General features: G+C 67.3%; 10 protein-coding genes and 3 non-coding genes across 13 annotated transcripts; 8 read left to right on the plus strand and 5 right to left on the minus strand.

Annotated features, from left to right (window-relative positions):
- Positions 1-970: 970 nt before the first annotated feature.
- On the minus strand, positions 971-3,240 carry V1510DRAFT_413945 (P-loop containing nucleoside triphosphate hydrolase protein; the record flags this gene model as incomplete). The annotated part of the gene is made up of 2 exons (XM_066933317.1): positions 2,784-3,240; positions 971-2,751 (listed from the first exon to the last, which is right to left on the minus strand). Coding segments are annotated over exons 1-2 (1,825 nt in total), but the record flags the coding sequence as incomplete, so codon positions are not given.
- A 167-nt stretch (positions 3,241-3,407) lies between these two features.
- Positions 3,408-3,998, plus strand: V1510DRAFT_429219 (uncharacterized protein). The gene is made up of 2 exons (XM_066935306.1): positions 3,408-3,658; positions 3,691-3,998. Exons 1-2 carry the CDS (start codon positions 3,430-3,432, stop codon positions 3,852-3,854), a joined length of 393 nt encoding a protein of 130 aa, XP_066790143.1. The 5' UTR covers positions 3,408-3,429; the 3' UTR covers positions 3,855-3,998.
- V1510DRAFT_391857 (Endonuclease/exonuclease/phosphatase) lies at positions 3,988-7,202 on the minus strand (the record flags this gene model as incomplete). Its single annotated transcript, XM_066931783.1, has 4 exons — positions 7,067-7,202; positions 5,592-6,908; positions 4,454-5,480; positions 3,988-4,422 (listed from the first exon to the last, which is right to left on the minus strand). Exons 2-4 carry the CDS (start codon positions 6,740-6,742, stop codon positions 3,988-3,990), a joined length of 2,613 nt encoding a protein of 870 aa, XP_066790144.1. The 5' UTR covers positions 6,743-6,908; positions 7,067-7,202.
- A 265-nt stretch (positions 7,203-7,467) lies between these two features.
- Positions 7,468-7,541, plus strand: V1510DRAFT_t77. Its single transcript has one exon. It is a non-coding gene; the product is annotated as a tRNA-Met (tRNA).
- An 80-nt stretch (positions 7,542-7,621) lies between these two features.
- On the plus strand, positions 7,622-8,478 carry V1510DRAFT_413952 (uncharacterized protein). The gene has a single exon (XM_066933318.1). It carries the CDS (start codon positions 7,866-7,868, stop codon positions 8,199-8,201), a length of 336 nt encoding a protein of 111 aa, XP_066790145.1. The 5' UTR covers positions 7,622-7,865; the 3' UTR covers positions 8,202-8,478.
- On the minus strand, positions 8,238-9,417 carry V1510DRAFT_413953 (Pkinase-domain-containing protein). The gene has a single exon (XM_066933319.1). It carries the CDS (start codon positions 9,226-9,228, stop codon positions 8,476-8,478), a length of 753 nt encoding a protein of 250 aa, XP_066790146.1. The 5' UTR covers positions 9,229-9,417; the 3' UTR covers positions 8,238-8,475.
- Positions 9,418-9,817: 400 nt separating this feature from the next.
- On the plus strand, positions 9,818-11,833 carry V1510DRAFT_413954 (uncharacterized protein). Its single transcript, XM_066933320.1, has 3 exons — positions 9,818-10,689; positions 10,721-11,019; positions 11,052-11,833. The coding sequence occupies exons 1-3, from the start codon at positions 9,985-9,987 to the stop codon at positions 11,443-11,445; spliced, it is 1,398 nt and encodes a 465-aa protein (XP_066790147.1). The 5' UTR covers positions 9,818-9,984; the 3' UTR covers positions 11,446-11,833.
- Positions 11,834-12,899: 1,066 nt separating this feature from the next.
- Positions 12,900-13,588, minus strand: V1510DRAFT_413958 (uncharacterized protein; the record flags this gene model as incomplete). Its single annotated transcript, XM_066933321.1, has 3 exons — positions 12,900-13,153; positions 13,184-13,488; positions 13,520-13,588. 3 exons carry the CDS (start codon positions 13,586-13,588, stop codon positions 12,988-12,990), a joined length of 540 nt encoding a protein of 179 aa, XP_066790148.1. The 3' UTR covers positions 12,900-12,987.
- Positions 13,589-14,263: 675 nt separating this feature from the next.
- On the plus strand, positions 14,264-17,381 carry V1510DRAFT_362579 (fungal-specific transcription factor domain-containing protein; the record flags this gene model as incomplete). The annotated part of the gene is made up of 5 exons (XM_066931097.1): positions 14,264-14,451; positions 14,483-15,245; positions 15,366-15,796; positions 15,827-16,741; positions 16,844-17,381. The coding sequence occupies 5 exons, from the start codon at positions 14,264-14,266 to the stop codon at positions 17,379-17,381; spliced, it is 2,835 nt and encodes a 944-aa protein (XP_066790149.1).
- Positions 17,382-18,045: 664 nt separating this feature from the next.
- On the plus strand, positions 18,046-19,911 carry V1510DRAFT_413965 (major facilitator superfamily domain-containing protein). Its single transcript, XM_066933322.1, has 4 exons — positions 18,046-18,316; positions 18,348-19,274; positions 19,306-19,405; positions 19,454-19,911. The coding sequence occupies exons 1-4, from the start codon at positions 18,305-18,307 to the stop codon at positions 19,699-19,701; spliced, it is 1,287 nt and encodes a 428-aa protein (XP_066790150.1). The 5' UTR covers positions 18,046-18,304; the 3' UTR covers positions 19,702-19,911.
- A 100-nt stretch (positions 19,912-20,011) lies between these two features.
- V1510DRAFT_t81 lies at positions 20,012-20,083 on the minus strand. The gene has a single exon. It is a non-coding gene; the product is annotated as a tRNA-His (tRNA).
- Positions 20,084-20,243: 160 nt separating this feature from the next.
- On the plus strand, positions 20,244-21,889 carry V1510DRAFT_413966 (serine hydrolase). Its single transcript, XM_066933323.1, has one exon. It carries the CDS (start codon positions 20,662-20,664, stop codon positions 21,868-21,870), a length of 1,209 nt encoding a protein of 402 aa, XP_066790151.1. The 5' UTR covers positions 20,244-20,661; the 3' UTR covers positions 21,871-21,889.
- A 506-nt stretch (positions 21,890-22,395) lies between these two features.
- On the plus strand, positions 22,396-22,467 carry V1510DRAFT_t78. The gene has a single exon. It is a non-coding gene; the product is annotated as a tRNA-Met (tRNA).
- The last annotated feature ends 1,213 nt before the right edge of the window (positions 22,468-23,680 follow it).

Genomic DNA, 23,680 nt, shown 5'->3' on the forward strand with positions numbered 1-23,680 from the left:
GGCAGCGGCGGGGCGCGCGAGGCCGTCGGCGGCCACGGCCGTCCCCCGCGCGGCCGTCGCAGCATCGACAGGCCGTCTGGCCAGCCGCCGGCAGCGGCCGGGCGACCCGGCGCCCTGCCCTGTTCGTTGGTGGGACTCATGCGGGCAGACGCACTAAGATCTATTTTAAGCGGGCACTGTGGCTACATCTCATCTCAGCTCACAGCCCTGTCGCCAAACGCCCCGCGGCCGGGCACCGTGCGCCCTAACCGTTCTCCTCACTCATCGGCCGCCCGCCGGCCGGCGTATGCGCCGGACCCCGAGGCGCAGCGTGGCCCAGTCTCGATACCTGGGCGCGCTTGGACCTGGATCACAGCCACGGCTAGTCCCAATGCAGGCGTTCGCTTACCCATCGGGGCTTGATCGATCTACATCGTCAGGCGGTCAGCGGCCAAGGGTGGTCCACGCATCGCGCGAGCGCCAGCAGGCGCCTCGCTACTGCTGCCGAGCGCGCCCGGGGGGCTGCGCCCGCAGGCTGCTGCCCGGCCTGTGCCTGGCGCTGTGACTGAGCGAGATCGAATATATAACCCCGGCGGCCCCGAGTCACAGCTGCTCATACGCACAGATCAAAGACTGATTCGCACCGATGCCTTCTCTTGCCCCTGCTCCTTCTTCTCGCAGCCGACGTAGCCGTCGGCCGTCAGCGCGCGCACCTGCGCCAGTGGTGTACCTGTGGGAGTGCTGCCACTGCGCGCACCCGGTCTACACAGACATGCGGCCGTCGCCGGTGTGCCCCAAGTGCCGGCACACGCGGTGTGCGCGGTGCCGGCAGCACCTGGTGTGACCGGGCGGACGGGCGGACGACGGGCGGCGGTCGCCGCACGAGCCGCACGAGCCGCACGACATGCATGAGCCGCACGACATGCTTGAGCCGCACGACGTGCATGAGCCGCGCGCCGCACAGCGGCCGCCGAGCCGCACAGACCGCACGGCCTCAGCCACAGCCACACTCACGTCATCGCACAGCCACGGCGCCCCCGGCAGCCGGCGTGCCCAGCATTGGGATTGGTAGCATACACAGGACGGATACGCATGCGCACGCGCAAAGGTTTTTGGAAGCATTTATTTTGTTCAGACGAGCACATCTAATATCATCTGTTTTAACCCACACCGTATCCCAACGCCCTAGTTCAGGATGACCTTCTTGGCCAGCGAGTTCTTGTACTCGGTGATGCTGCCCTCCCACCGGGTCGTCGTCTTGTTCTGGCACACGAAGATGTCCTTGGCAATCTTGTCGAGCAGGCGGAAGTCGTGCGAGACGACCACGACGCCGCCCTCGAACTCGTTGATGGCCTCGGCAAGCGAGTCGATCGTGGGGATGTCGAGACCGTTCGTGGGCTCGTCCAGCAGGATCATGTTCGGGTTCTCGATCGCGAGCAGCGCAAACACGACACGCGAGCGCTGGCCCTCGGACAGCGTGGCCATGGTCGCGGTCTGGCCCTCGCCCGTGAGACCGTACCGGCCGAGCTGCTGGCGCCAGAACTGGTAGTCCTGCGAGATGGCCGGGTACTTGTCGCGCACGAACTCGAGCGCCGACTTGCGCAGGTCGAGCTGGTCGGCCGAGTGCTGCGAGTACACGCCGAGCTTGAGATGTGTGTGGCGCTGCACGCGGCCGTTGGTCGGCTGCAGCTTGCCGGTCATGATGTTGAGCAGCGTCGACTTGCCGACACCGTTCGGGCCGACCAGCGCGATACGCGAGTCCATGTCGACGCCAAAGTCGAGGTGCTCGTAGAGGTTGTCCTCGAGGTTGCCCGAGTACGAGAACGAGACGTCGTCGAACGACAGCACGGGCGGCGGCAGCTTCTCGACGTCGGCGAAGCGGAACGAAAACACCTTGTCGGGCACGACCTTCTCGATGAAGCCGTCGGCCTCCATCTTGTCGAGGATCTTCTGGCGCGACTTGGCCTGCCGCACCAGGTTGGCGTACGTGCCCGCCGACGCGATGAACTTCTTGATGTGCGCGATCTCCTCCTGCTGCTTGTTGTAGGCCTTCATCTGGTTGGTCTCGAGCTCGGACCGGGTCTTGATGTACGAGTCGTAGTTTCCGCCGTACAGCATCAGCTTCTTGAGGCGCATGTCGATCATGTTGCTGCAGACGCCGTTCAGGAAGTCCTGCGAGTGCGAGACGAGGACCAGGATGCGGTCGAAGCGCTTGAGGTACTCCTCGAGCCACACACAGGCCTCCAGGTCCAGATGCGCGGTCGGGTCGTCGAGCAGGAGCAGCGACGGCTTGACGAAGAGCGCCTTGGCCAGCGCGACGCGCATCCGCCAGCCGCCGGACATGTCGCGCGTGTGCTTGGTGATGGTCTTGGCCGTGAAGCCCAGACCGCGCAGGATCAGCGACGCGCGCATCTCGAACGTGGACGGGTCCATGGCCTCAATGCGCTCGTAGATGTCCTCCAGCACCACCGACTCCGGGCCCTCCTTCTCGAGGATCTCCTCGGCCAGCGACTCCAGCCGCTTGAGCTCGTTCTCGGCCTGGCGCACGACGTACTCGAGCGCCGACAGCGTCGTGGCCTCGGCCGGCTCGTTCAGCAGGTACACGTCGATCGCCTCCGGCACGGGGAACTCGCGCGCCGCCAGCGCGCGCATGAACGTCGACTTGCCGCAGCCGTTCTCGCCGAGCAGGCCGTACCGCCGGCCGTAGTTGAGCTCGAGCGTCGAGTCCTGGATGAGCACCTTGCCGTGGAACACCAGCGAGAGCGACGTAATCTGCCGTCAGTCCGATCCACCGCGCAGCCTACCTTGATGTCGCGCGACGTCTCCAGCGATGACAGCACGCCCGTCGTCACGCGGTCCGACACGCCGAACTTGTCCTCCTGCAGCTTGAGCTTGGCCAGCTCCTGCGCGGCCGCGGTCGCCCCCTCAGACTCGCCGTCAACGGACGTGGCCGCGGTCGACGCGGTCGATCCCGCGCTCTTGCTGCCCTTGCTCGACTCTGCCTCAGCCTTCTTGGCCTGTCTCTTGAGCTTGGATGCCGAAACCATTGTGTACTAGATCTGCGCTGCGCGATTCGATTTCTGAGCAATCACGCTTCGTGTGTGGTCTGCCGCTGCCGATATCCCTGTCAGTCTTCGATTCCGTTCCGAAGATCCTGAGCCTGGTGTTTCTGGTCCTGTTCAGCGAGCTGTATGAGGAAGAAAGAAGAAAGGAAAGAAATTTTTTTTTTCTTTTTTTTGTCCTGTGTGCTTGAAATCCACCAGGTTTGTGTGGTTAGTGGACGGTTAGTGGACGGTTAGTGGACCAAGTCCACCAACTTTGTGGGCTTGCCTGCGCCGCATATGTGCGCCAACGCTGCACAGGGCCTGGAAAAAATTTGCGGGCGGGTTAGGGCCCGGCCAGCCGCCTCAAAAAAATTTGTCCCGCCAGCGCACCAGCCAGATCACCAGCATGCCGAATCGCAACTCGATCAACAAGCCCAAGCTGACGCAGCTGCAGGCGCGCAAGTCCGTCAAGGGCGCGTACAAGTCCGCGCACCGGGCCAAGGTCTCGGCCAACGCGGTCACGCACACCCGCGCGATCACCAAGAAGCGGGCGCTCAAGAAGGAGCGCAACGCCCGGTACACGCTGCAGCGCCTGCGCGAGGCGGGCCTGCTGGCGGCCGACGGCGAGATGGAGGGTACGTGTGCGCCGGGGCCGTGCTGACGACAGTGGACGAGGTGTCGCGGTCGCAGGTCAAGCGCCAGGAGCGGCTGGCCGCGCTGCAGGCGGCCGAGGCCAAGGAGGCCGCGGCCGCGGCCGAGGAGGCTGCGCGCGACGCGCCGCAGCTGCCGGCGACCGGGCGCGGCACGACGCTGGGCGGGCCGCCGGCGTGAGCCGCACGCGCACACGTGACAGCGCCGCACGCCGTGCGGCGCGAGCCGCACCCCCTGCGGCGCCAAAAGTTTGGGTTCGGCGTTTGGTCGGCTACGAGGCTTCGGATGCATGTTTTAGACTCAATTCACTCTACTACGCCATGATGAGCGCGCGCAGGAACTCGCGCCGCCGCGCCCGCGCCCGCGAGCTCCGCCGCTGGTCCGCCGGCGTGCGCACCAGCGCCTCGTCGAAGATGGCCACGATCGCGTCCAGGTCCGCGCCCTTCTGGACGACCTCGCGCACAAACGACGACACGTAGATCAGCGCGTTCGCGTTCACGCGCGGCAGCGCCTCCAGAATGGCCGGCACGCCCGCCCGGCCCTTGGCCACGACCGCGTAGGCCGTCTCCGGCACCACGCCGTCCTCCAGCAGCCGCAGGAACATCAGCAGCTGCTCCGCCACCGCGTGCACGCCGCGCGACTCGGGCATCGAGTCCAGCAGCTGGACCTCAAAGTCCTCGCCGTTGTCCAGCCACTCGCGCACGAGCTTGCCCAGCATCTCGTCGCCGGCCACCTGGAACACGTTCGGCTGCCGTCAGCGCGCCCGCCCGTCCACTTACCACTATCCGCGAGCCCAGGTAGTCCACGCACTTCCACAGCTCCCGCGGCACGCTCGCCACCGGCGTCGGCGACGTCTCGGGCGACCGCATGCCCGCCGGCTTGTGCACCAGCTCGTCCACCGACGCGCCGAAGCACGACGGCAGCACGTTGGCGATGACCGAGATGAAGTAGTCCTGGGCGTTGTGGATCCGCAGGATGAAGATCTCGCTCAGGTCCAGCATCCGCGGCTCGGCCGTGAACGAGAAGTGGATGTACTGCGTCGCGCCCGGCAGCAGCCTGCCCGCGGACGTCATGAACCGCAGCCGCGCGTTCTCCAGCAGCACGATCTCCCAGCTCACCGGCGTCGTGCCCGTGTTCTTGAACTTGAGCGACTCCTCGACGACCTCCATCACGCGCAGGTCCGCGCACACGACCTCGGTCTTCTCGACGTCGACCCGCGGCCGCGACGCGTTCTCCTTCGAGTCCATCTCGTGCAGCAGGTTCTTGACGATCGCCGCGCGCTTGTCGAAGTTGATCAGCTCGAGCCGCAGCGCGAACGTGGACACCACCGGCTTGTGGTCCGACTGCACAAAGCCCATGTGCGACCGGTACTCGAGCTGCGACAGGCTCGGGTACGGCGTGTAGAGGATGCGGTCCGTGTACGCCGGCGCGCGCTTCTTCTCGCTGCTGTCGAAGACGTGGCCGCCGAGGTCGTACTTGTACGACGGCGCGAACGCGACGTCGCCCTCGACGAAGCCCACGAAGAGCGTGCCCTCCTTCATCTCGTGCCGGAGCTGGTCCCACGACAGCAGCTGGTCGTAGTTGCGCTTGTCGACCTGCTTGATGATCTCGTCGCGGTCCATGGACAGCCGGTAGTTGAGGTCGCCGAGCGCGAAGACGATGGCGTTGATGTCCTTCTCGGGGCCCACGTTGTCGTTGTTGAGCGTCACGGCCGACGTGCTGCTCGTGGTGCTGACCGCGGACGAGAACGTGGCGCTGGACGAGCCGTCGGCGTCGGTCGCGCCCGACGCGGCCGACGACGCCGTGCTGTGCCCGTGGCGCGCGAGCGCGTCGTCCTCGGGCACGGCCGGCATGTCCGGGCTGGCCGGGCCGCTGCGCGCGCGCTCGCCGAAGCCGGCCGTGCGCAGCGTCGGCGACTTGATCGCGCGGCTGAGCCGCCGCGCCAGCTTCGTGCGCCGCGTCGGGCCGCCCGCCGCGCCCTCGTCGTCCTCGTCCACGTCCGGCAGCAGGTTGCGCTCGTCCAGCTCGTCCAGCAGGTCGCCGTTCTCAAACAGCAGCTCGTTGCGGTTCTTGCCGCCGTTGCGCTGCTTGCGGAACAGCCGCCCGTTGAACACGGGCAGGTTCAGCCGGCGGTCCAGCTCGCTGACCTCCCACTTGCGCCGCTCCACCGACCCGGCCGCGTTGCCGGCCGACAGGTGCATGTTGACGATGCCGATCTCGACGCCGGCCATGTCCGCGGCCGGGTTCCGCGCCAGGTTGAACCGCAGCGACACGCCGCCCTTGTTGCCCCAGTACCCCAGCACGCCCGTGCCGGCCGTGGACATCTCCATGTCGCTCATCTGCGACGCGATGTCCTGCTCGGCCACCAGCAGCAGGATCATCCCCAGCAGCTCCGACGACGCCGCGACCACGTACGTCGGCCCCAGCGCGTCCAGCATCGCCTTCTTCCACCGGTCCAGCGTGGCCCGGTTCGTCGACAGCGTCGCCGGCGTCAGCGGGTCCGCCTCCTGCAGCCCGAAGACGTACAGCGCCGGCCGCGCGCCCGCGCCCTCGAACAGCCGGTCGAGCGGCTCCGTGATGGCGTCGCCGTGCAGGTTCCACGTCACCAGCCGCACCTGGATCGTGCGCTCCTCCACGTACAGGTCGCGCTCCTGCGCCAGCCGCGACGCCATGTAGTCCGAGTTGAGCGGGTCGTCGAACTCGTGCACCTGCTTGAGGTGCATCTTCTCCTCCAGCTGCGCCAGCGCGCTGCGCCAGCCGGCCACGAACTCGGCCAGCTCCGACACCGCGGCCTGGTCGACCGTGCCGATGTTCTCGCCGCGCAGCGTCAGCGTGAGCTCGCCGCTGCTGCCGTCATCCTGCCGGATCACGAGCTTGTCCTCGATCGTGAGGTCCGTGGACGACACGAACCCGACCTTGTCCTTGTGCTCGAGGATGTAGTAGGGGATTGCGCGCGCGCCCGTCTCGCCGCTGTCGGCGGCGAAGAACGTCAGGCTGTGCGTCGACGTCCGCAGCGAGACCGACTTCATGGTCGCGTGTCGGGCGCCTGCGGGATCGCTGCGCTGCATGCCGCGTGCGCTGCCGGCTTCGGATCGCGCGCGGGGCCCGCGTGTGCCCTGTGCGTGCGCCTGCCGCTCGCCTACGCTGTGCGGGCTGTGTTCCGCGGCTTCCGGCCGCTTCCGCCGCTTGGCTGCTGCGCCTGAGCCTCGCGCCGCTGACTCGTGGAATCGGCCCCTGTCCATCAGCGCCTGCGGATCGGCCGGCCGCGCCCAGCCGGCAATGGCGGCAGCCGGCGGCGCTGCCCGCGCGACGGCGGCGGCGGCGCGGCCGTGGCCGGCCGCGGCCGCGGCCGCACCGCGCCGCCCGCGTCGCGCCGCCGCGCCCGTACGTACCAATTCGCTCCTCGCGGGCCCGATCTCTGCTCGCGATGGCCGCCGGTGACGTCGATGGCTCGCGCTTGCTGAGCCGATTGCGATCGCTGGGGACACTGGTGCTCCTGGTTCGTGTGAGCCACGCAAACATTGAGACTCACCCTTTAGCACAGCCGACGTTGATGTTTGCAGACGCCGGCGGCAGGAGTGTGTCCGGGGGCCTAGCTGTTTGGGGCTAGCGGCGTGCGGGTGCTGGAGCGAACAGGAAACTGCGCCGCAACAGGCTGTATAGTTGCTCCCAACAGCGTGGAAATGCGCGCGGCGAGGCGACGGCTGCGCACGCTTGCCGAAACGGGCGTGGCGCGCCGGCGCTAGCGCGGCGGCGGCACTCAGGGCGAGCGCGGGCTCTGCAGACGTGGACGGCCTTGGTGGCTTAGTTGGTTAAAGCGTGAGTCTCATAATCTCAAGGTCGTGGGTTCGACTCCCTCCCGAGGCAGATTTTTGGCGGCGGCGCGGCGCGCGCCGGGTAACGCCGCGGGTACTCCTTCTCGCCGCGCGCCTCTCCGCCCGCACCATGGCCAAGAAGACCGCAAGCAAGGCCGCGGCCGCGGCCGCCGCCGCCATCACGGCCGAGTCCACCGAGTACCTCAACCGCGCCGTCCTGCACAAGTTCGACCCCCATCTGGCCGACATCAAGTTCAAGTCGTCGCACGTCGTGCTCTACAAGTTCGAGCCCGGCCAGGGCAAATGGGACAAGCTGCCCTGCCAGGGCGTCCTCTTCATCTACTCGCGCAACGAGGCCGGCGGGCCCGGCCACGCCATGGCCATCATCAACCGGTTCTCGCTCAAGAACTTCCTGCTGCCGCTCGATCGCGCGACCGACATCGAGCGCATGGACGACTTCCTGATGGTGCGCACGCCGCCCGGCGCCGTCGACGGCTGGCACGACGAGGCGCCGTCGGACGGGCAGTCGGACGTGTGGGGCCTGTGGATCTACGCCGAGGAGGACCGGCAGGTCGTGGAGCGGGTGTGCAAGACGCTGCTGGCCACCAACACCCTGCTGGACACCAACACCGACCGGCTGTCGGCGCTCTTCACCAACGCCATCATCGCCTACAAGGCCAAGGCGCCGACCGACATGGGCGCGTACACGTAGGCGGCCGGCGCCGGGCGGCGCCGGGCCGGCGCACGTCTCACAAACGCATAACTATGTGACATCACCGCTGGCTCGCAAGACATATATAACGTACTCAAATCAAAGACGAACGGCTGGCGCGCTCGTGGGCCATCAGTATCGATTCCGTCGCGATCCGCGCATCCATGCATTCCTAAACATAACAGACAAGAACACGATATTGCGATGTATCGACCAAAAAATAAACATATTAAACTGATGTAACGAACTCCATAGAACTCTTGCCGTATCGTCCTCATTTGCTTTTTACCAGGCTTGCAATGTCCAACAGGCTGCAGCCGTTTTGAAGAAAGTCGTGGGCGAGCAGGTCGCTCGCGGTCGCGCGCAGCGACACGTCCACGCACAGGCACACGCTCAGGAAGTTCTTGATCTCCTTACTGAGCTGGTCCGGGCGCTTGAGCTTGGGCGTGCCGTTGGTGGCGATCAGGTACAGCGCCTTGAGCGGCTCCTCGTTCAGGTACGGCGGCTCGGACTCGATCATCTCGATGGCCATGATGCCGAGCGACCAGATGTCGACCTTGGCGCCGTACTCCTTCTGCTTGACGACCTCGGGCGCCATCCAGTACGGCGTGCCGACCATGGTCTCGCGCTTGTTGTTGGGGTCCGTGAGCTTGGCGCAGAAGCCAAAGTCCGTGATCTTGACGTGGCCGTACGCGTCCAGCAGGATGTTGTCGCTCTTGATGTCCCGGTGGATGATGTTCTTGCCGTGCAGGTGGTGCAGGCCCTTGCACGTCTCGAGACAGATCGTCGAGATCTGCGGCTCGCTCAGCGTGTGGCTCTCGATGATGTCCGTGAGCGCGCCGCCCTCCATGTACTCCATGATCACCCAGAGGTCCGACGTGCCGCAGATGTACGCGTCGAGGTAGTTGACGATGTTGGGGTGCTGCGACTCCTTCATCACCAGGATCTCGTTGACGATGAGCTCCTTGCGCGGCTGCACGAGCAGGTTCATCTGCTTGATGGCCACCCGGCTGTGCCGCGCGCGCATGCGCTGCTGCGTGGGCGCGGCCACGTACACGCTGCCGGACGCGCCCTGGCCGACCTTGTTGAGGTCCTCGTACAGCGGCGTGGGGTCGCCGGGCGAGACCACCGCCCGCAGCCGCTCGAGGATCTGCTTGTTCTTGAGGTCCGACGCCCGCCGCTCGGCCTCCTTGCGCTCGTGCCGCGTCTGCGACCGCGACCGCGTCGGCGCGGCCGCGTCGGCCGGCACCGCCGGCGCGGGCGGCAGCTTGGGCTTGAGCCCGGCCGCCGCCGCCGCCTGCGCGTGCGCGGCCTGCGCGGCCTGCTGCGCCTGCGAGTGCTGCGCCTGCTGCGCCAGCCGCTGCTGCTCCAGCTGCTGCGCGTGCAGCTGCTGCGCCTTCTGATCCTGGACCTGCTTGGCCTGGAGCTTCTGCAGCTGCGCCTGCTGCTGCTGGACCTGCAGCTGCTGCGCCTGCAGCTGCTGTGCCTGCAGCTGCTGCTGCATCTGCGCCTGGGCCTGCAGCTGGCTCTGCTTGTCGGCGTCGCGCTGCACGTGGTGCAGCGGCTGCACCAGCGGCTGCACCAGCTGCTTCGTCGTCGGCGACAGCGGCGGCGGCTTCGTGTTGATCCGGTCCAGCACCGGCTGCGCGATGCGCAGCGGCGCCGGCGGCGCCGGCCGCGCCGGCGCCAGCGGCACCGGGTTGCGGTGCGCCTTCGGCTCGACCGCCGCCGGCTTGTTCGCCGTCTTGTACTGCAGCGGCCGGATGCTGCCTGCCGAGTTGCTATGGTGCAGCGGGTGCCGCTGCGGCGGGTCCGGGCCGGCCGTGGCCGAGCCCGCCGAGTGGTTACCAGAGGCCGGCAGCGCCTTGGGCGTCGGCGGCGCCGCGCGGTGCGGCGTGAAGCTCTTGTCCTTGTCGCGGTCGTCGCGCGCGACCGACGTCGCGATCGGGTTCGGGATGCCGTTGTTGCCGATCAGGTCGTTCTCCTTCTCGCGCTCCTTCTGGTAGAGCTTCTCGTTGCTGCGCTTGCTAGACGACTCGGTCAGGTTCTTGGCCACCGGGGAAGAGATGGGCGCGATGCGACCGGGAACGTACGCCGTCGGCGACCACTCGTTGTAGGCCATGGTCCGCGGCAGGCCGGCGGACGACGCCTTGGCCAGCGTGCCGGGCGACGGCAGCGCGCTGAAGCCCGCCGTGCCTGTCGCGGTCGTGATCGGCGGCGGCACGTGCGCCGCCGCCGGGCCGCTGCTCGTCGCGATGCCCACGCCGAGCTCCTCCTGCTCGCGCGCCTTGATGTCCGAGTAGAACTCGAGCACCTCGATCACGGCCTGGGGGTTCTTGGCGTAGTCGTCGCGCGTGATGGCCGACGCGTTCAGCAGCTTCGCCCACGTGTCCGGCAGGCCCGTGAAGCTGCCCGAGTTCGGGTCGAACCCGACGTGGACCTTGTGCGTGAAGTTGGTCGGGCTCGACACGCCCATCAGCGGGCACCGCTGCCGTCAGCGCGCCCCGCGCGCCACTTACGCCGTAGATCTCGTCCATCCACGAGTAGAGCTCGGCGTCGTTCTTGACCGACAGGAAGAGCGACTTCATGCCCGGCGCGCGCGTGATCTCAAAGCAGTACGGCTTGAGCTCGACCCGGTTCACGTTCGTCACCGTCGACAGCGGCACGATCGACGTCGGCGACCCGCCCTCGGTCTTGCAGATGTCGAGCGACGAGTCGTACAGCACCAGGTACCGCTTCGCCCAGATGAACGACCGCAGGCCGTCCTCCTTGACGTTGGCCCAGCCGTGCTTGAGCGCGGCCCTGGCCGCGGGCGCGGCTGCCGTCAGCGCCGCGCGCGCGCGCACTCACCTGGCACCGTCGGGAAGCTCGCCGGGAGCGTGTGCATCTTGGTGATGGTCGGCCGCACCGGCGGCGCCGGCGCCGGACCGGGGTCCATGAACGCGTTCGAGGGGGTGTAGAGCGACGTCGGCATGGCGGGCGCGGGCAGGGGCGCGGCAGTCGGGGGCCCGCTCGTTATATACGACCGCGGGGTCTGTTGTCACAGCACGCGGCTGGTCGCGACCGCGGCCGTGGCTTTCCAATCGGCGGGTCGGCCGGCAGGCGAGGCGTGCGGCAGCGCACGGGGGCCTGCGCTCCTGGCTGTTGGTGGCTGCGCCGATACCGGTCGCTGGGCCGCGGGGCCGCGCACGCGGGCTCGGGGGCTGCCGGAGGGCGGCGGGGCGGGCCGTGCGGTGCGGGCTGACGACGCCGGACCGGAGGCTGTGTTGTGACCGTGGCCGCTGGACGCCGGCCGGTCGGTTCTGCGCCTGGCGGGGCGGGCGCTGCGGGGCTGCGGCGGCGGACGGCCGTCGGCGGGTGCTGGAGGAGGGCCAAAGGACGGCGGGTCCGGCTCGATGGATGGCTTGGAGCGGGCGTGGAGTGTCCAGGAGTCGCGATCGAGTGAGACGGTAGACGTAGAGACTCGCCAAACCAGGAGCCGCCGACGTTCAACCGGGTTGCTGCTGGCTAGGGCGGGAGTGCATACGGCGCCACGGCACCGTGGTAATAGTCAACGTGGATATGAACACTAGTCGGCAGGTGAGCGGCTAGTGGACACCGGCGGAGCCGTGGGAGGTAGCGCAGGACCAAGGGCGCAAGGCACGAGGCACGACGCGGGAGCGCGCCCGCTACCGCGCGTTTCGGGCCGCGCGCATGGCGCTAGCCGGGGACGGCAAGCGCGCGTGAGCCAGAGCAAGGGCACGTCCCGGTTTGGGCATGCGTAGTGCGACCCGACGGCGGCATGTTCTTGTTGTGTTTTGCGGTCGCGCGGCGGTAGGGGCAAACATGCATGTAGTGCGGTGCATATGCCGGCTTGGGCTTGGCGACGCAGGTTAAGGTTTGCGGACGCGTTGACGCGGGTGCGGGATTGGTCGGGACGCTGCCCGACGCTGCAGATGTTTGTTATTGACCGGATCGGCATTTATTGCAGCGCTAGCGCGCGCGAAATGCATTTTATGCGCTTGCGGGCGCGCCTGGACGTGCGGTTTGGGCTGCGGCTGACGGTAGTGCTTGCAGGGCCATGCATGCCCATGCAGGCCGGCTGGTAAGGGGGGCTCGCTGATTCACGCGTCGGTCACGCGTGGCGGAGGGCGGCGGAGGGCGGGCGCGGGCGGGCGCAGGGCCGCCAGTGGCCGCGGCGCGGCGCGGTGCGGCGTGGGCGCGTGGGCGCGTGGCCGCGTGGCCGCGGGCGCGTGGCCGCGGGCGCGCGGCCGCCCGATTGGCGCAGCCCGCCGCTCGTCGCCATCGCCGCCGCTCGCGCCCGCGCGCCGCCGCTGCCGCCGCCATCGCCGTCCACCCCGGCCCCTGCGGCTGCACGCCGGCAGCCGCACTGCACGCCGCGCGCAGCGCAGCCACCGTGCAGATACCGGCCGGCCGGGCCGGCACTCCTGCACCACCGTGCCGGGTCCTGCAGCAGCTGCCGCCACAGCGCCGCCCGCCACAGCCCGGCGCCGCCCGCCGGATCAAGCGCCCGTGCCGCGGTCCGCGCGCCCGGCCCCCCGGCGGCGCAATCTCCGGCCCGTCCGCCGTCTGCGGCTCGGCTCAGGGCCGCCCAGGCGCGCCGCCGGCCGCTCGCCGCACGGCCGCTCGCCGCACGGCCGCACGGCCGCACGGCCGCGTCTAGAACGCGCCCGCCCCGTCTACGCTCGGTCACACCGGTCACAGATCACGTCGCGGCAACGCATGTATTCCAGTCCGCCGGAAGCGGGGCGCCGCCGTCCGCACCGGCTTGCCACCGCATCGGTCCCTACTCCTTCTTCGCGGCGTCCGCCACGTCCGCAACCGCCATCCGGCGCAGCGCGTAGTCCCCCAGGATGTGCGTCAGGTAGAACGGCACCACAATGAACACCGTCTGCGGAAACACCCACTGCAGCAGGATGTCCGCCGTCGGGTTGTGCGCGATCGACGAGAAGCTGCGTCAGCCCGCCCCTCGCTCCACTTACTCGGCAAAGTACTCCTGGAGCACAAACAGCACGGTCTTGTAGCCCGTCATCAGCGTCGCGGCCACGCCCACCAGCACGGCGTGGTGCCGCGCCGCCGCCGTCCCCACCCCGTAGACCAGGTACAGGTAGGCCACGCACAGCGCGCACTCAATCAGGTTGCCCACGGCCTGGGCCGGCACAAAGCCGTTCGTGTGCTCGAGCCCGTACGACAGGTCGAACTTCAGGTAGATGTCGTACGGCAGCCAGAAGAACGCCAGCGCGCCGCCCGGCATCGAGTGCGGCCGGAGGAGCAGGAACGAGGCATCCTGCGGTCAGCGCGCGCGCACGGCCACCTACCCAGGCGCACACCGCCGTCGACAGCGCCAGCCAGGCGCTGATGAGCTTGTTTGTCGTCGGGTCCTTCATGTTGCCTGGTGGGGTCGGCGAGCGGGCGGGCGATATGCAAGCGCGCGCCGCACGCCCTGCGGCGCCGCCGTTGCCGGGCCCTGGCCGCCTGTCGCCCGTACGGCCGCCGGCCGCGCGCCACGCCCGCTGCGGCTAGCGCCGGAGAGATTAGGGCTCGTCTTTGCCGGTTCGGGCCCGAAATTAACGCGCCCGCTATCAGGGCGGCCACGGTGGGCAGCTCACCTGCCCGCCTGGGACTAGCGCGCTCTCTATCTCGGTGGCCGGCCGGTAGCCCGCCATAGCGTCTGCGCTCGGTATCTAGCGGTCGCTCGTGCTCGAGTCTGTGCTTCACTGTCGTGCTTTCACTCGATATCGCGTCGTCCGTCTCCGGCGCAATGGTCGACCCGCTGCTCTGAACGGCCCTAGAGATCTGTCGTGTGCGTCTGCCGCCATCGAGTCCCGCCGCACGCTGCCCGAACACCCCGGCCCCGAACCCGCCAGCCGTCCACACACTCCGGCCCCGAATCGCCGCCCGCGTGCCCGCGCCCTGCCTGCCGCCTGCCTGCCGCCGGCCGCGCTCTGCCGCTGGGCGCCTCCTCCTGCCGCCCGTCCCGCCCGCCGCCCGCCGCCGCCTGCCCACCGACCGCCGTTTCAGCCGCGCCCGCCGGCCGCGAAAATTCTGCGCAGCCGCCCGCGATGCAGTCCGAGACCAAGTTCGAGGACCGCGGCGACGGCCCGCCGCCGGCCAAGCGCATCCGCTCCATCGCCGCGTGCTCGCGCTGCAAGGCCCGCAAGCAAAAGTGCGACAACGTCTTTCCAAAGTGCACCAACTGCGCCAAAGCCGGCGCCGAGTGCATCTCCAAGGAGAACACCTACCCGGCCAGGTACGTCCGTCGCCCGCGCCGCTGACGCCAGCTACGTGCACTCGCTCGAGAAGCACGTCGAGGTCCTGCGCGCGCTGATCCCCGAGCGGGAGCTGCAGGCCGCCGAGGCCGCGCTGCGCGCCAACCCGGCGTGGACGCCGCCGGCGCGCGACGACCGCGACGACGACGCCGAGGCCGACTCGCGCCGGTCGTCGCTGCAGCTCGTGCGCTCGGTGACCGAGGACAGCGTGGCGCGCGACTTCCTGGACGTGTCCGAGCCGCCGTCGACCAACCACGCGGCGCAGTACGTGGGCTCGTCCTCGGGCTTCACGCTCACCAAGCTCGTCCAGGCCGCCATCTACAGCCAGGTCCTGCCGCGGTCGCTGTCGCTGCCGATGTACAACCTGACGGACCCGGGCAAGGGCCGGAACACGTACATGGACCTCGACAACGAGGACACGAGCGCGGCGCCGCTGCGGAACGGCGCGCCGGACGCCAAGCCGCCGGGGCCGCCGCGGCCGTGCCTGCGCTACGACCGCAAGACGCTGGCGGACCTGCTGCCGTCGTCGTACGTGGCCCAGCGGCTGCTGGGCGCGTACTTCCAGGGCGTGCACCTGCGGTACATCTTCCTGTACAAGCGCGACATCCTGCAGTGGAACGACGACCGCGACGAGCTCGCCGAGGAGATTCTGCGGCTGTACCAGGGCGACGGCGCGGCGAAGCCGGCGCCGGACGCGGGCGCGCCGACGCAGGACCGGGCCGCGCCTGCCGCCGGTCCGGCCAAGCCCGCCGCCTACAGCACGCCCTCGGTCTCGGTCTCGGACGCGTCGCGGTCGCCGCGGCCGCCGCCCGCGCCCGAGCCGCGCCCGTCCGGCCACCTCGACGTCCCGCCCTTCCACCGCCTGCCGCACTCGCTCTCGGGCTCGCCGCCCGAGCTCTACAGCGGCGGCCTGCCGTCGCTCGCCGGCAACACGCCCAACTCGGTCTCGTCGTCGTCGCCGGCGTCCACGCCGGCCACGGCCACGCCGTCGGCCGCCACGCCGACGTACTACTCGCCGAGCAACCCGCCGCCGTCGCGGACGCCCACGGACGGCGGCCCGCGGCCGCCGCCGGTCGTCAAGGGCTCGCAGAAGGACCACGACCACGCGGTCAAGACCAAGTGGTTCCGGCTGCACATGATCTACGCGATCGGCGCGCGGTACCTGCAGCTGAGCGAGCGGTACATGTACATCCCGCCCGAGACGTACTACAACGAGGCCATCCGCCACCTGGACCTCCTCGAGGACTCGCCGCTGCTCGAGTCGATCGAGAACCTGCTCCTGCTGGCCGTGTACCAGCTGCGGTCGCCCAGCGGCCCGGGCATCTGGTAAGTGGGCGCGCGGGCGCGCTGACGCAGGCATCTCACGGGCTTCGTCGTCCGGCTGTGCGTCGAGGCCGGCCTGCACCGCAAGGTGGCCTGCCCCGACAGCCTGATCGAGGACCAGCGGCGCCGGCGCATCTTCTGGAGCCTGTACGTGCTCGAGCGCAGCGTGTGCGTCACGCTCGGCCGGCCGTTCTCGATCGCGGACCGCGACATCGACGTCGAGCTGCCGGCCAACGTCAACGAGGACATCTTCGACGAGGACGAGTTCCGGGCGGCCGCCCGCGGCGCGCGCGACACAGACATCACGGACGTCACGCCCGCGCTCTTCGTCATGAAGATCAAGCGCATCTCGTCCAAGATCTCGCGCAAGATCTACCGGGTCGACAAGACCGAGCTGCCCGGCGACCGCACGTTCGACGAGCTGCTGGCCGAGCTCAACGACTGGCGCGACGCGGTCGAGCAGTCGCCGATGATCGCGCCCATCACGACCATGGAGTCGCCGCAGATGTACAACTGCCTGGAGATGTACATGCTCAACTACCACGTGTGCATCCGGCTGCTGCTCGTGCCCAAGCTGCCGTCGCTGCAGCCGGACTCGCCGCTGTTCAAGCTGTGCCTGCAGTCGTCCGGCCAGCTGTGCCAGATCTACAAGCGGCTGCACAAGCACCTCAAGAACGTGTCGTACTCGTTTCTGGCGCTGCAGGCGTCCTTCATGGCCGGCATCACCATGATCTACTGCTACACCAAGGACCCGTCCGTGCTGGACCCGCAGTTCCTGTCCGACATCCGCGCGTGCTCGACCGTGCTGTACATCATCGCCGAGCGCTGGCCGTCGTCCGGCCGGTTCCGCGACATGTTTGAGTCGTTCCTGAACATGACGGTCGAGTCGGACGAGTCCGTGCGGGGCCAGAAGCGCGCCCGCGTCGAGCTGGCCGCGCTCAAGAGCCCGTCGCCGGCGCCGGAGCCGGTGCCGGAGCCGCCCGCGCCGGCGTACGCGTCGTTTGCGGCGCTCTACGGCGACCACCGCTCGTTTCCGGTCGACATGACTAGCTCGGCCATGGCCGCGCTGTCGACGCACGAGCTGCAGCCGCCACCCGAGCCGCTGCCGACTGAGTCAGCGTCGCTGCCGTTCGACATGAACCTGTCGTCCATCATCCAAGACACTAAGCTGCCTGCCAAGCCGGCGCTGTCCAGCCGCCCGCAGACGGCGCTCTCGGGCGGGTTCTCGCCGGCGACGCGGGCCGCGTTCATCCCCAACATGTCCTCGCTCTTCACCGTCGGCCGCACGCCGGGCACCCAGGCCGAGCTGTCGACGGTCCAGTTCGAGCTGCTGGACATCCTGCAGGGCATGTCGACGCTGTCGAGCTCCGACATCAACGAGTACAACTTCCAGTACGACGCCAGCACCAGCGCGGCTAGCGCCGCGGCCAAGGCCGCGCCGGCCTACTCGTTTGCGGGCAAGCCGGCGGCGATGGCCACCATGGCCGACGCGGGCTCGTCCGTGGCCTCGGACCTGGGCATGGACCTGGAGGTGGGCATGGGCATGGAGTTCATCCGGTTTCCGGACAACCTGCCGTTTGGGAACTAGACCCGGCGCGCTGGGACGGTGTACAATACGTGAATACATGGGCTAATGGTACGCGCCGTTCCCCTGGTCCGGCCCGGAGTGCTGGGCTGCGCCAGTCGGTAGTCTGGTAGCTCGCTTACGAGCTGAAAGCTTAAATGGTGACATCGCCGTGGATAACCTTAAACCGCGGCACGTGCGGCGCGCCCGTGCGGCTCGCCCGTGCGGCGCGCCGTCTCGCCCGGCGCGCTCGCCGCCGCTGCGGCCGCCCGCCGTCCGTGCGCGTGCGCCGTCGCCCGCGCTGCCGCGGCCCTGCGCCGCCGCCCCCGGAACTCCCGACGCGCCGCCAAGGGCTCGCGTGGCAGCCAAGCCGATACGTAGCCTGCATGCTTGGCGCCTTCGCCGCTGTCGCTGCGGCGTCCGCGCGCGGTTCGCGCAATCGTGCGCCATATCGGCTCAATCCAGAGCCCGCCGCGCTACTGCGCCGCCCTGACACGCGGCCAAGAGCCCGATAGGCTCGCCTTGGCGACGACCCGAACACGAGCCCGCAACGCCCGCGGCCGTCGCCGCCCCCGCGCAGCTGCCCGCACGGCTGCCCGCGCCCCGTGCCCGTACGCCGCCCCGGCCGTACGCCGCCCCGGCGGCCTTAAAAGCCCGCCCGCCGCCTGCTCCTGGCCACCAAAATGGGGTTCAAGCTCAGCGACTACCGCACCGAGATCGTCACCGGCCACTCCGGCGAGCAGATCGAGCTCCCGCTCGACGTCGAGGGCTACGTGCCCCCGCGCTGGCGGGTGTTTCTCCACAAGTTCTGGGACTCGTGGGCGCACCCGCCCGTCAAGCGGCACTACCTCCAGAAGATCGACTTCTACATCTTCGCGTACTCGCTGCTGTCGTACATCGTCAAGTCGCTCGACCAGCAGAACTTCTCGAACGCGTACGTGTCCGGCATGAAGGCCGACGTAAGTGTGTGCGCGGGCGCGCTGACGCCAGCTCAAACTGTTTGGCCAGGAGCGCAACCTGTTCAACACGCTGTTCAACATGGGCTACCTCAGCGGCTCGATCCCCAACCAGTTCGTCATCAACCGGATCCGGCCGTCGTACTGGATCCCGCTGTGCGAGCTGATCTGGGGCGTGCTGACCATGGTCATCGCGTCCGCCAAGAACGCGCGCATGATCTACGGCATCCGCTTCCTGACGGGCTTCTTTGAGTCGTCCGCGTTCCCGTCGTTCCAGGTCCTGCTCGGCAGCTGGTACTGCCCGGAGGAGCTCGCCAAGCGCGTCGCGCTCTTCGAGATGTCGAGCTCCATGGCGTCCATGTTCTCGAGCTACCTCATGGCCGGCCTGTACGCGACCATGAACGGAACCGGCGGCCTGGCGGCCTGGCGGTGGATGTTCATCTTCGACGGCGTCATCACCCTGCCCATCGCCGTCCTCGGCTTTTTCTGCATCCCCGACTTCCCGACGACCACCCGCGCGCTCTGGCTCAAGCCGTGGGAGCGCGAGTACGGCATCCGCCGCATGGCCGCCATCGGCCGGGCGCCCCAGCAGCGGCTCACGCTCGACCGGGTCCGCGCCATTTTCCTGCGCCCGACCATCTACCTGTCGGCGATCCCGTACACGGGCAACTACTTTGCCTCGTACACGGGCTACTTCAACCTCTGGCTGAGCTCGCTGCCGAATCTGTCGGTCGAGCAGGTCAACCTGATTCCGACCGCCGGCAACGGCCTGGCCGTCATCGCTGCCTACGTGTGGCCGGCCATCTCGGACCGCACTGGCAGCCGCTGGCCGTTCGCGATCGTGGGCTCCGTGTTTGGCATCATCGGCGGCATCCTGCTGTCGATCTGGCACCTGCCGTTCGGGGTGCTTCTGTTTGCGAACCTGATCCCGAGCGCCGGTGCTTCTCAGCCCCTGATTATCGTAAGTCCCCGCCCGGGCCCGCTGACCCCAGACCTGGATCACAGAGAGCTTCCAGGACAACACCGAGCTGCGCAGCATGATCATTGCGTTTGGCAATGTCATCAGCTACACCATGAGCGCTTGGCTTCCGCGTAAGTTAGCGAGCTCCCAACCTGTAATTAAACCTTACTAACCTGCAGTTTTGCTGTACCCCACGCAGGACGCGCCGCACTACAAGTACGGCTACCAGTTTTCGATCCTGTTCTACGGCCTGCACATCATTGCCGTGCTGCTGTTCCGCTACCACATTCGCTGGTACCACCGCAAGAACAATCTCGTGCTCAACGAGCTGGGTCTGCCGGTGGTCCTGGCCGCGGCCGACGTGGAAAGCCTGGACGAGGAGACCGAGAAGAAGGAGAAGGTGTCTGCGCACGTGCACGAGGTCTGAATATGAACGTTGTAATGCGTGTTGTCTGTCTGTAGTACTTTTGAATGTTATTTACGCTCGTCCTTTGAGCTTTGTGTGGCCGCGTAGGTCCAGCTTGGAGACAAGACTGGAATTTTTCATCATGGGGCTCAGGATGGGCTCAGGATGGGCTCAGGATGGGCTCAGGATGGGCTCAGGATGGGCTCAGGATGGGCTCAGGATGGGCTCAGGAGCAATATCCCTATGACCGCAGATTGCGTTAAAGTACTGGGCAAGAGTGAGTGCTTCAGAGGACGACCAGATCAGTAGAGTGGCCGGAGTGCAAAAAAATTGCCGTTGCCAAGAATCGAACTTAGGTCTGTTCGGCCACAACGAACTGTACTAACCACTATACTACAACGGCAGATGTTGAAACATAAACCGGTGTTCACATATACAGGCTTCCGCCGCAGCGTAACGGCTAGCCGTTTGTAGTAACATTAAACGGTATATAGTGAGTGGGTCAAGTTATCTTTCAGTTGCGGCCATACCACGAAGAAAACACAGTTCCCCGTCCGATCAACACCAGTTAAGCTTCGTTGGGCCTACTTAGTACTGCGGTGGGAGACCACGCTGGAATCGTAGGTGCTGCAATTTTTTTTGCATTAGTTTTTCCTCAGCGCACGCATTGGCCGCCGGGTGCTTCCGCACAATGGCATTTTATGCGTGGTCCCAGCCGTGCTTACATGATGATGCCTCCCGGCCGTGCTTACTGATGGGAGGTCCATGGTGGGGTATTCCACATGCAGTTCTCCTCAGCGCGCAACCCCTGTTGATTACTGTTGCCCCACATCGCTACAGACCATTGTTAAGCACCGCATTGTTAAGCGTACGGGATTATTAAGCCAATACCAGTAATAGGCCCGTAAACTTATTAAGCCCTAGGATGGTATAAACCCACTGGGCGCCCGGCAAAGCCCCATCCGGCTGCCGTTCAACACAATGCCTTTCGACGAGACCTTCAAGACTGCTGCCGACAAGCTCCTGGCCGACCTGACGGGCGGCGACGACCTCAAGACCGTCGTGCCTGGCCTCGTGGTCACCGTGACGGATGCCAATGGCGATGTCTACACGGGCGCAGCCGGCGTGCGCAAGCTGGGCGATACCGAGACTATCACGCCCGACTCGACGTTCTGCTTTTTCTCGACGACCAAGGCCATCACGGCCGTGTGCGCGCTCCAGCTCGTCGAGGAGGGCCTGCTCGATCTCGACAAGCCCGCGGCCGAGTACCTGCCGTTGATCGGCACGGTCAAGGTCTTTGACAAGTGGGACGAGGCCGGCAAGCCGGTGCTGCGCGAGCCCAAGACGGCCATCACGCCGCGCATGCTCCTGTCGCACACTGCCGGGTTCTCGTACGAGTTCCAGGAGCCGCAGGTCTACTCGCGCCTGCACAAGGAGCACGGGTACCCGGGAATTGACAGCGGCCTGATGACGTACATCACGGGCTACCCGCTGCTGTTCGACCCCGGCTCCGAGTGGCACTACGGCATCAACATGGACTGGATGGGCCTGATCATCGAGGCCATCCGCGGCATGAGCCTCGACGCCGTCATGAAGAAGTACGTGTTTGCGCCGCTCGGCATGAACTCGACCTCGTTCCAGATGACGCCGGAGATGAAGGCCCGGCTCGTGACCGTGCACCGCCGCAGCCCCGAGACCGGTCTGCTGAGCGCGGACCCCAGCTACGTGCTCAAGCAGGGCGACGCGCTCGAGACCCACAACGGCGGCCACGGCTTGTACGGCACCGTCGGCGACTACTCCAAGTTCATCCGCATGTTCCTGAACGACGGCCTGGCCGATTCGGGCGCGCGCGTGCTCAAGAAGGAGACCATCGACAAGGCTTGGGAGGACCAGGTCGAGGGCATTCCGATGCCGGACATCACCCCGCTCGACCCGAACATGTCGATCCCGACCCCGTCCGACGGCTCGCGCAACGGCTGGGCCATCTCGTTCATGAAGCTGCTCAAGCCGGCCCCTAGCGGCCGCCCTGCGGGCTCGGTCAACTGGTCTGGCTTGACCAACCTGTTTTACTTTATCGACCGCGAGAACAAGCTGGGCGTGTTCTACGGCGCGCAGGTCTTGCCGTTCGGCGACCCGTCGACGTACTTTGGCTTCGGCGAGCTGGAGGCTCTAGTGTACAAGCACCTGTGAATACATTGACTGGCCCTGATACCGTTGGCGGCGTAGATAGGCACGTGTGTAGGGTAACCTGCTCAGGGACCCAGCAAAAATAATTGCAGCACCTACGATTCCAGCGTGGTCTCCCACCGCAGTACTAAGTAGGCCCAACGAAGCTTAACTGGTGTTGATCGGACGGGGAACTGTGTTTTCTTCGTGGTATGGCCGCAACTGACAGATTAGTTGGTTTGGCGCTTATATGCTGCAGCTTACATGCTTCTGTTGCAGCTTACATGCCTCTGTATTACTACACATGCTTACTCGCCAGCGCCAGGCTAGCTCCCGTGTGGCGTCCGCCGCACACATGGCTTTCCGCGGCTACTCTGGACCGTGTAAGGAGCTACGGCGTAGCGTCTTTCCGGCGTTGTCGCCCACTGGTGCTCCAGGCGTCTGGCGCGCTGTCCAGACCGCGCCGGTTATCGCCATCTGCCATCAGCTGCTGTACGGCCGTCGCCAGCGCTGCCCTACATCGCCTGCTCTCGACTTCTCTCTAAGAGCAGCGATGTGGCGCAGTGGAAGCGCGCAGGGCTCATAACCCTGATGTCCTTGGATCGAAACCAAGCATCGCTAGTTTTTTTTTTTTGCCCTGCGTCTGTTTTTGCCCTGCGTCTGTTTGTGCCGTGCGCTCAGTCTCTGCGCTCAGTAACGGAGACTGTGGCCGTCGGGCACGCTCCTCTTCGGGACTAGCCCAGCCGCCTGCAGCTCCGCGCTCCCGCGTGAACCACAGCACGCACCAACACAAACCCTGTGTTATCTTTTGGTCTGAGCTAGACCGTAAGCGGCAGCGCAGCCAACTTCTAGAACGCCTCTGGCGTGGGCGCCATACGCCACGGCCGGTGGCGGCGCTCCGACCGGCAGCAAATCGAAGGCGGCGCCGCCGATGACATGCGCCCTCGAAGGGTCCGGCGGCCAGCAACCGCTGGCGGGTACAGCAAGGTCGAGCAGCAGCCTGTCGGCACGTACCGTTATCGGTGCAATCTCTATCAGTCCGTGCGAGGGCTTAGGCAGTCAGCTCGGCCAAAGGCGACGGACCCCAGGCGTACCGGAATTAGGGGTGGCAGGAGAAAATTTTAAGCTTTTAAAATATAGGACATCGCCGAGACCGACTATTAGCGGGGGCGTGGCCGGAACTCCGGGGCCCTACACCGGCGTCGTCCCGTCGGCCGCGCACGCTCGTCCGGTCGAAAGCATCGGCCGACTGCCAGCGGACGTAATGTGGCGCTTTTGGCGCCGGAGATGCGCGACGCCGGGCGGCGCGCAGGACCTGAGTCAAGCTGTGGCGGCTCGCGGCTGAAGGGGGCGATACCATACGCGGCTAGCGCAACCCAGCCGGAAGGTGCCGCTAACCCTCCGGGCACTCGCCGCGGCCGCGGCCAGCCACCCAGGTTTGGCGATTGCATACCAAGCCGCGGCGGCGCTCGCTTGCTCAAATAGGATATGGCCCGTTGGGAATTCTCGATTTGGCAGCTGCGCGGTGGCCATCGCAGGCACAGGCCCTGGCCGTGCATGTGCCACAGCCACTTGGGTGTCCGACCGCACCGACTGAGCAGTGCGCCGGCGGGGTCGGACGCCACATGGCGGAGACGCGCGCGTCCGGCGGCGCCACAGGGCGCCACAGGGGCGCCGACGGCGGCGCCGGCGGCAGAGCAGCCGCAGAGCAGCCGCAGAGCAGCGCAGAGCCGCCGCGGCCAGCGCCCGGCCGGTCCGCGCCCGTGCCAGCTGCCAGCGAGATAAGCCGGCGGCCAGTCGCGATTAGATCCGGCCGAAAGGCCCTAAGCGGCAG

The sequence above is a fragment of the Dipodascopsis tothii genome (genome assembly GCF_038497935.1).
Source record: "Dipodascopsis tothii strain CBS 759.85 unplaced genomic scaffold V1510scaffold_8, whole genome shotgun sequence".
Classification (NCBI taxonomy): domain Eukaryota; kingdom Fungi; phylum Ascomycota; class Lipomycetes; order Lipomycetales; family Lipomycetaceae; genus Neoaidaea; species Neoaidaea tothii.

Bases quoted from the DNA above. Each gene is read 5' to 3' on its own strand.
- V1510DRAFT_429219 (XM_066935306.1), top strand. From the start codon at position 3,430: ATGCCGAATCGCAACTCGATCAACAAGCCCAAGCTGACGCAGCTGCAG. The intron at 3,659-3,690 runs GTACGTGTGCGC...TGCTGACGACAG, and splicing joins GGCCGACGGCGAGATGGAGG to TGGACGAGGTGTCGCGGTCG.
- V1510DRAFT_413952 (XM_066933318.1), top strand. From the start codon at position 7,866: ATGGCCATCATCAACCGGTTCTCGCTCAAGAACTTCCTGCTGCCGCTC.
- V1510DRAFT_413953 (XM_066933319.1), bottom strand. From the start codon at position 9,228: ATGCGCGCGCGGCACAGCCGGGTGGCCATCAAGCAGATGAACCTGCTC.
- V1510DRAFT_413954 (XM_066933320.1), top strand. From the start codon at position 9,985: ATGGTGCAGCGGGTGCCGCTGCGGCGGGTCCGGGCCGGCCGTGGCCGA. The intron at 10,690-10,720 runs CTGCCGTCAGCG...CGCGCCACTTAC, and splicing joins ACGCCCATCAGCGGGCACCG to GCCGTAGATCTCGTCCATCC. The intron at 11,020-11,051 runs CTGCCGTCAGCG...GCGCGCACTCAC, and splicing joins GGCCCTGGCCGCGGGCGCGG to CTGGCACCGTCGGGAAGCTC.
- V1510DRAFT_413965 (XM_066933322.1), top strand. The intron at 19,275-19,305 runs GTAAGTCCCCGC...CGCTGACCCCAG, and splicing joins CTTCTCAGCCCCTGATTATC to ACCTGGATCACAGAGAGCTT. The intron at 19,406-19,453 runs GTAAGTTAGCGA...ACTAACCTGCAG, and splicing joins CATGAGCGCTTGGCTTCCGC to TTTTGCTGTACCCCACGCAG.
- V1510DRAFT_413966 (XM_066933323.1), top strand. From the start codon at position 20,662: ATGCCTTTCGACGAGACCTTCAAGACTGCTGCCGACAAGCTCCTGGCC.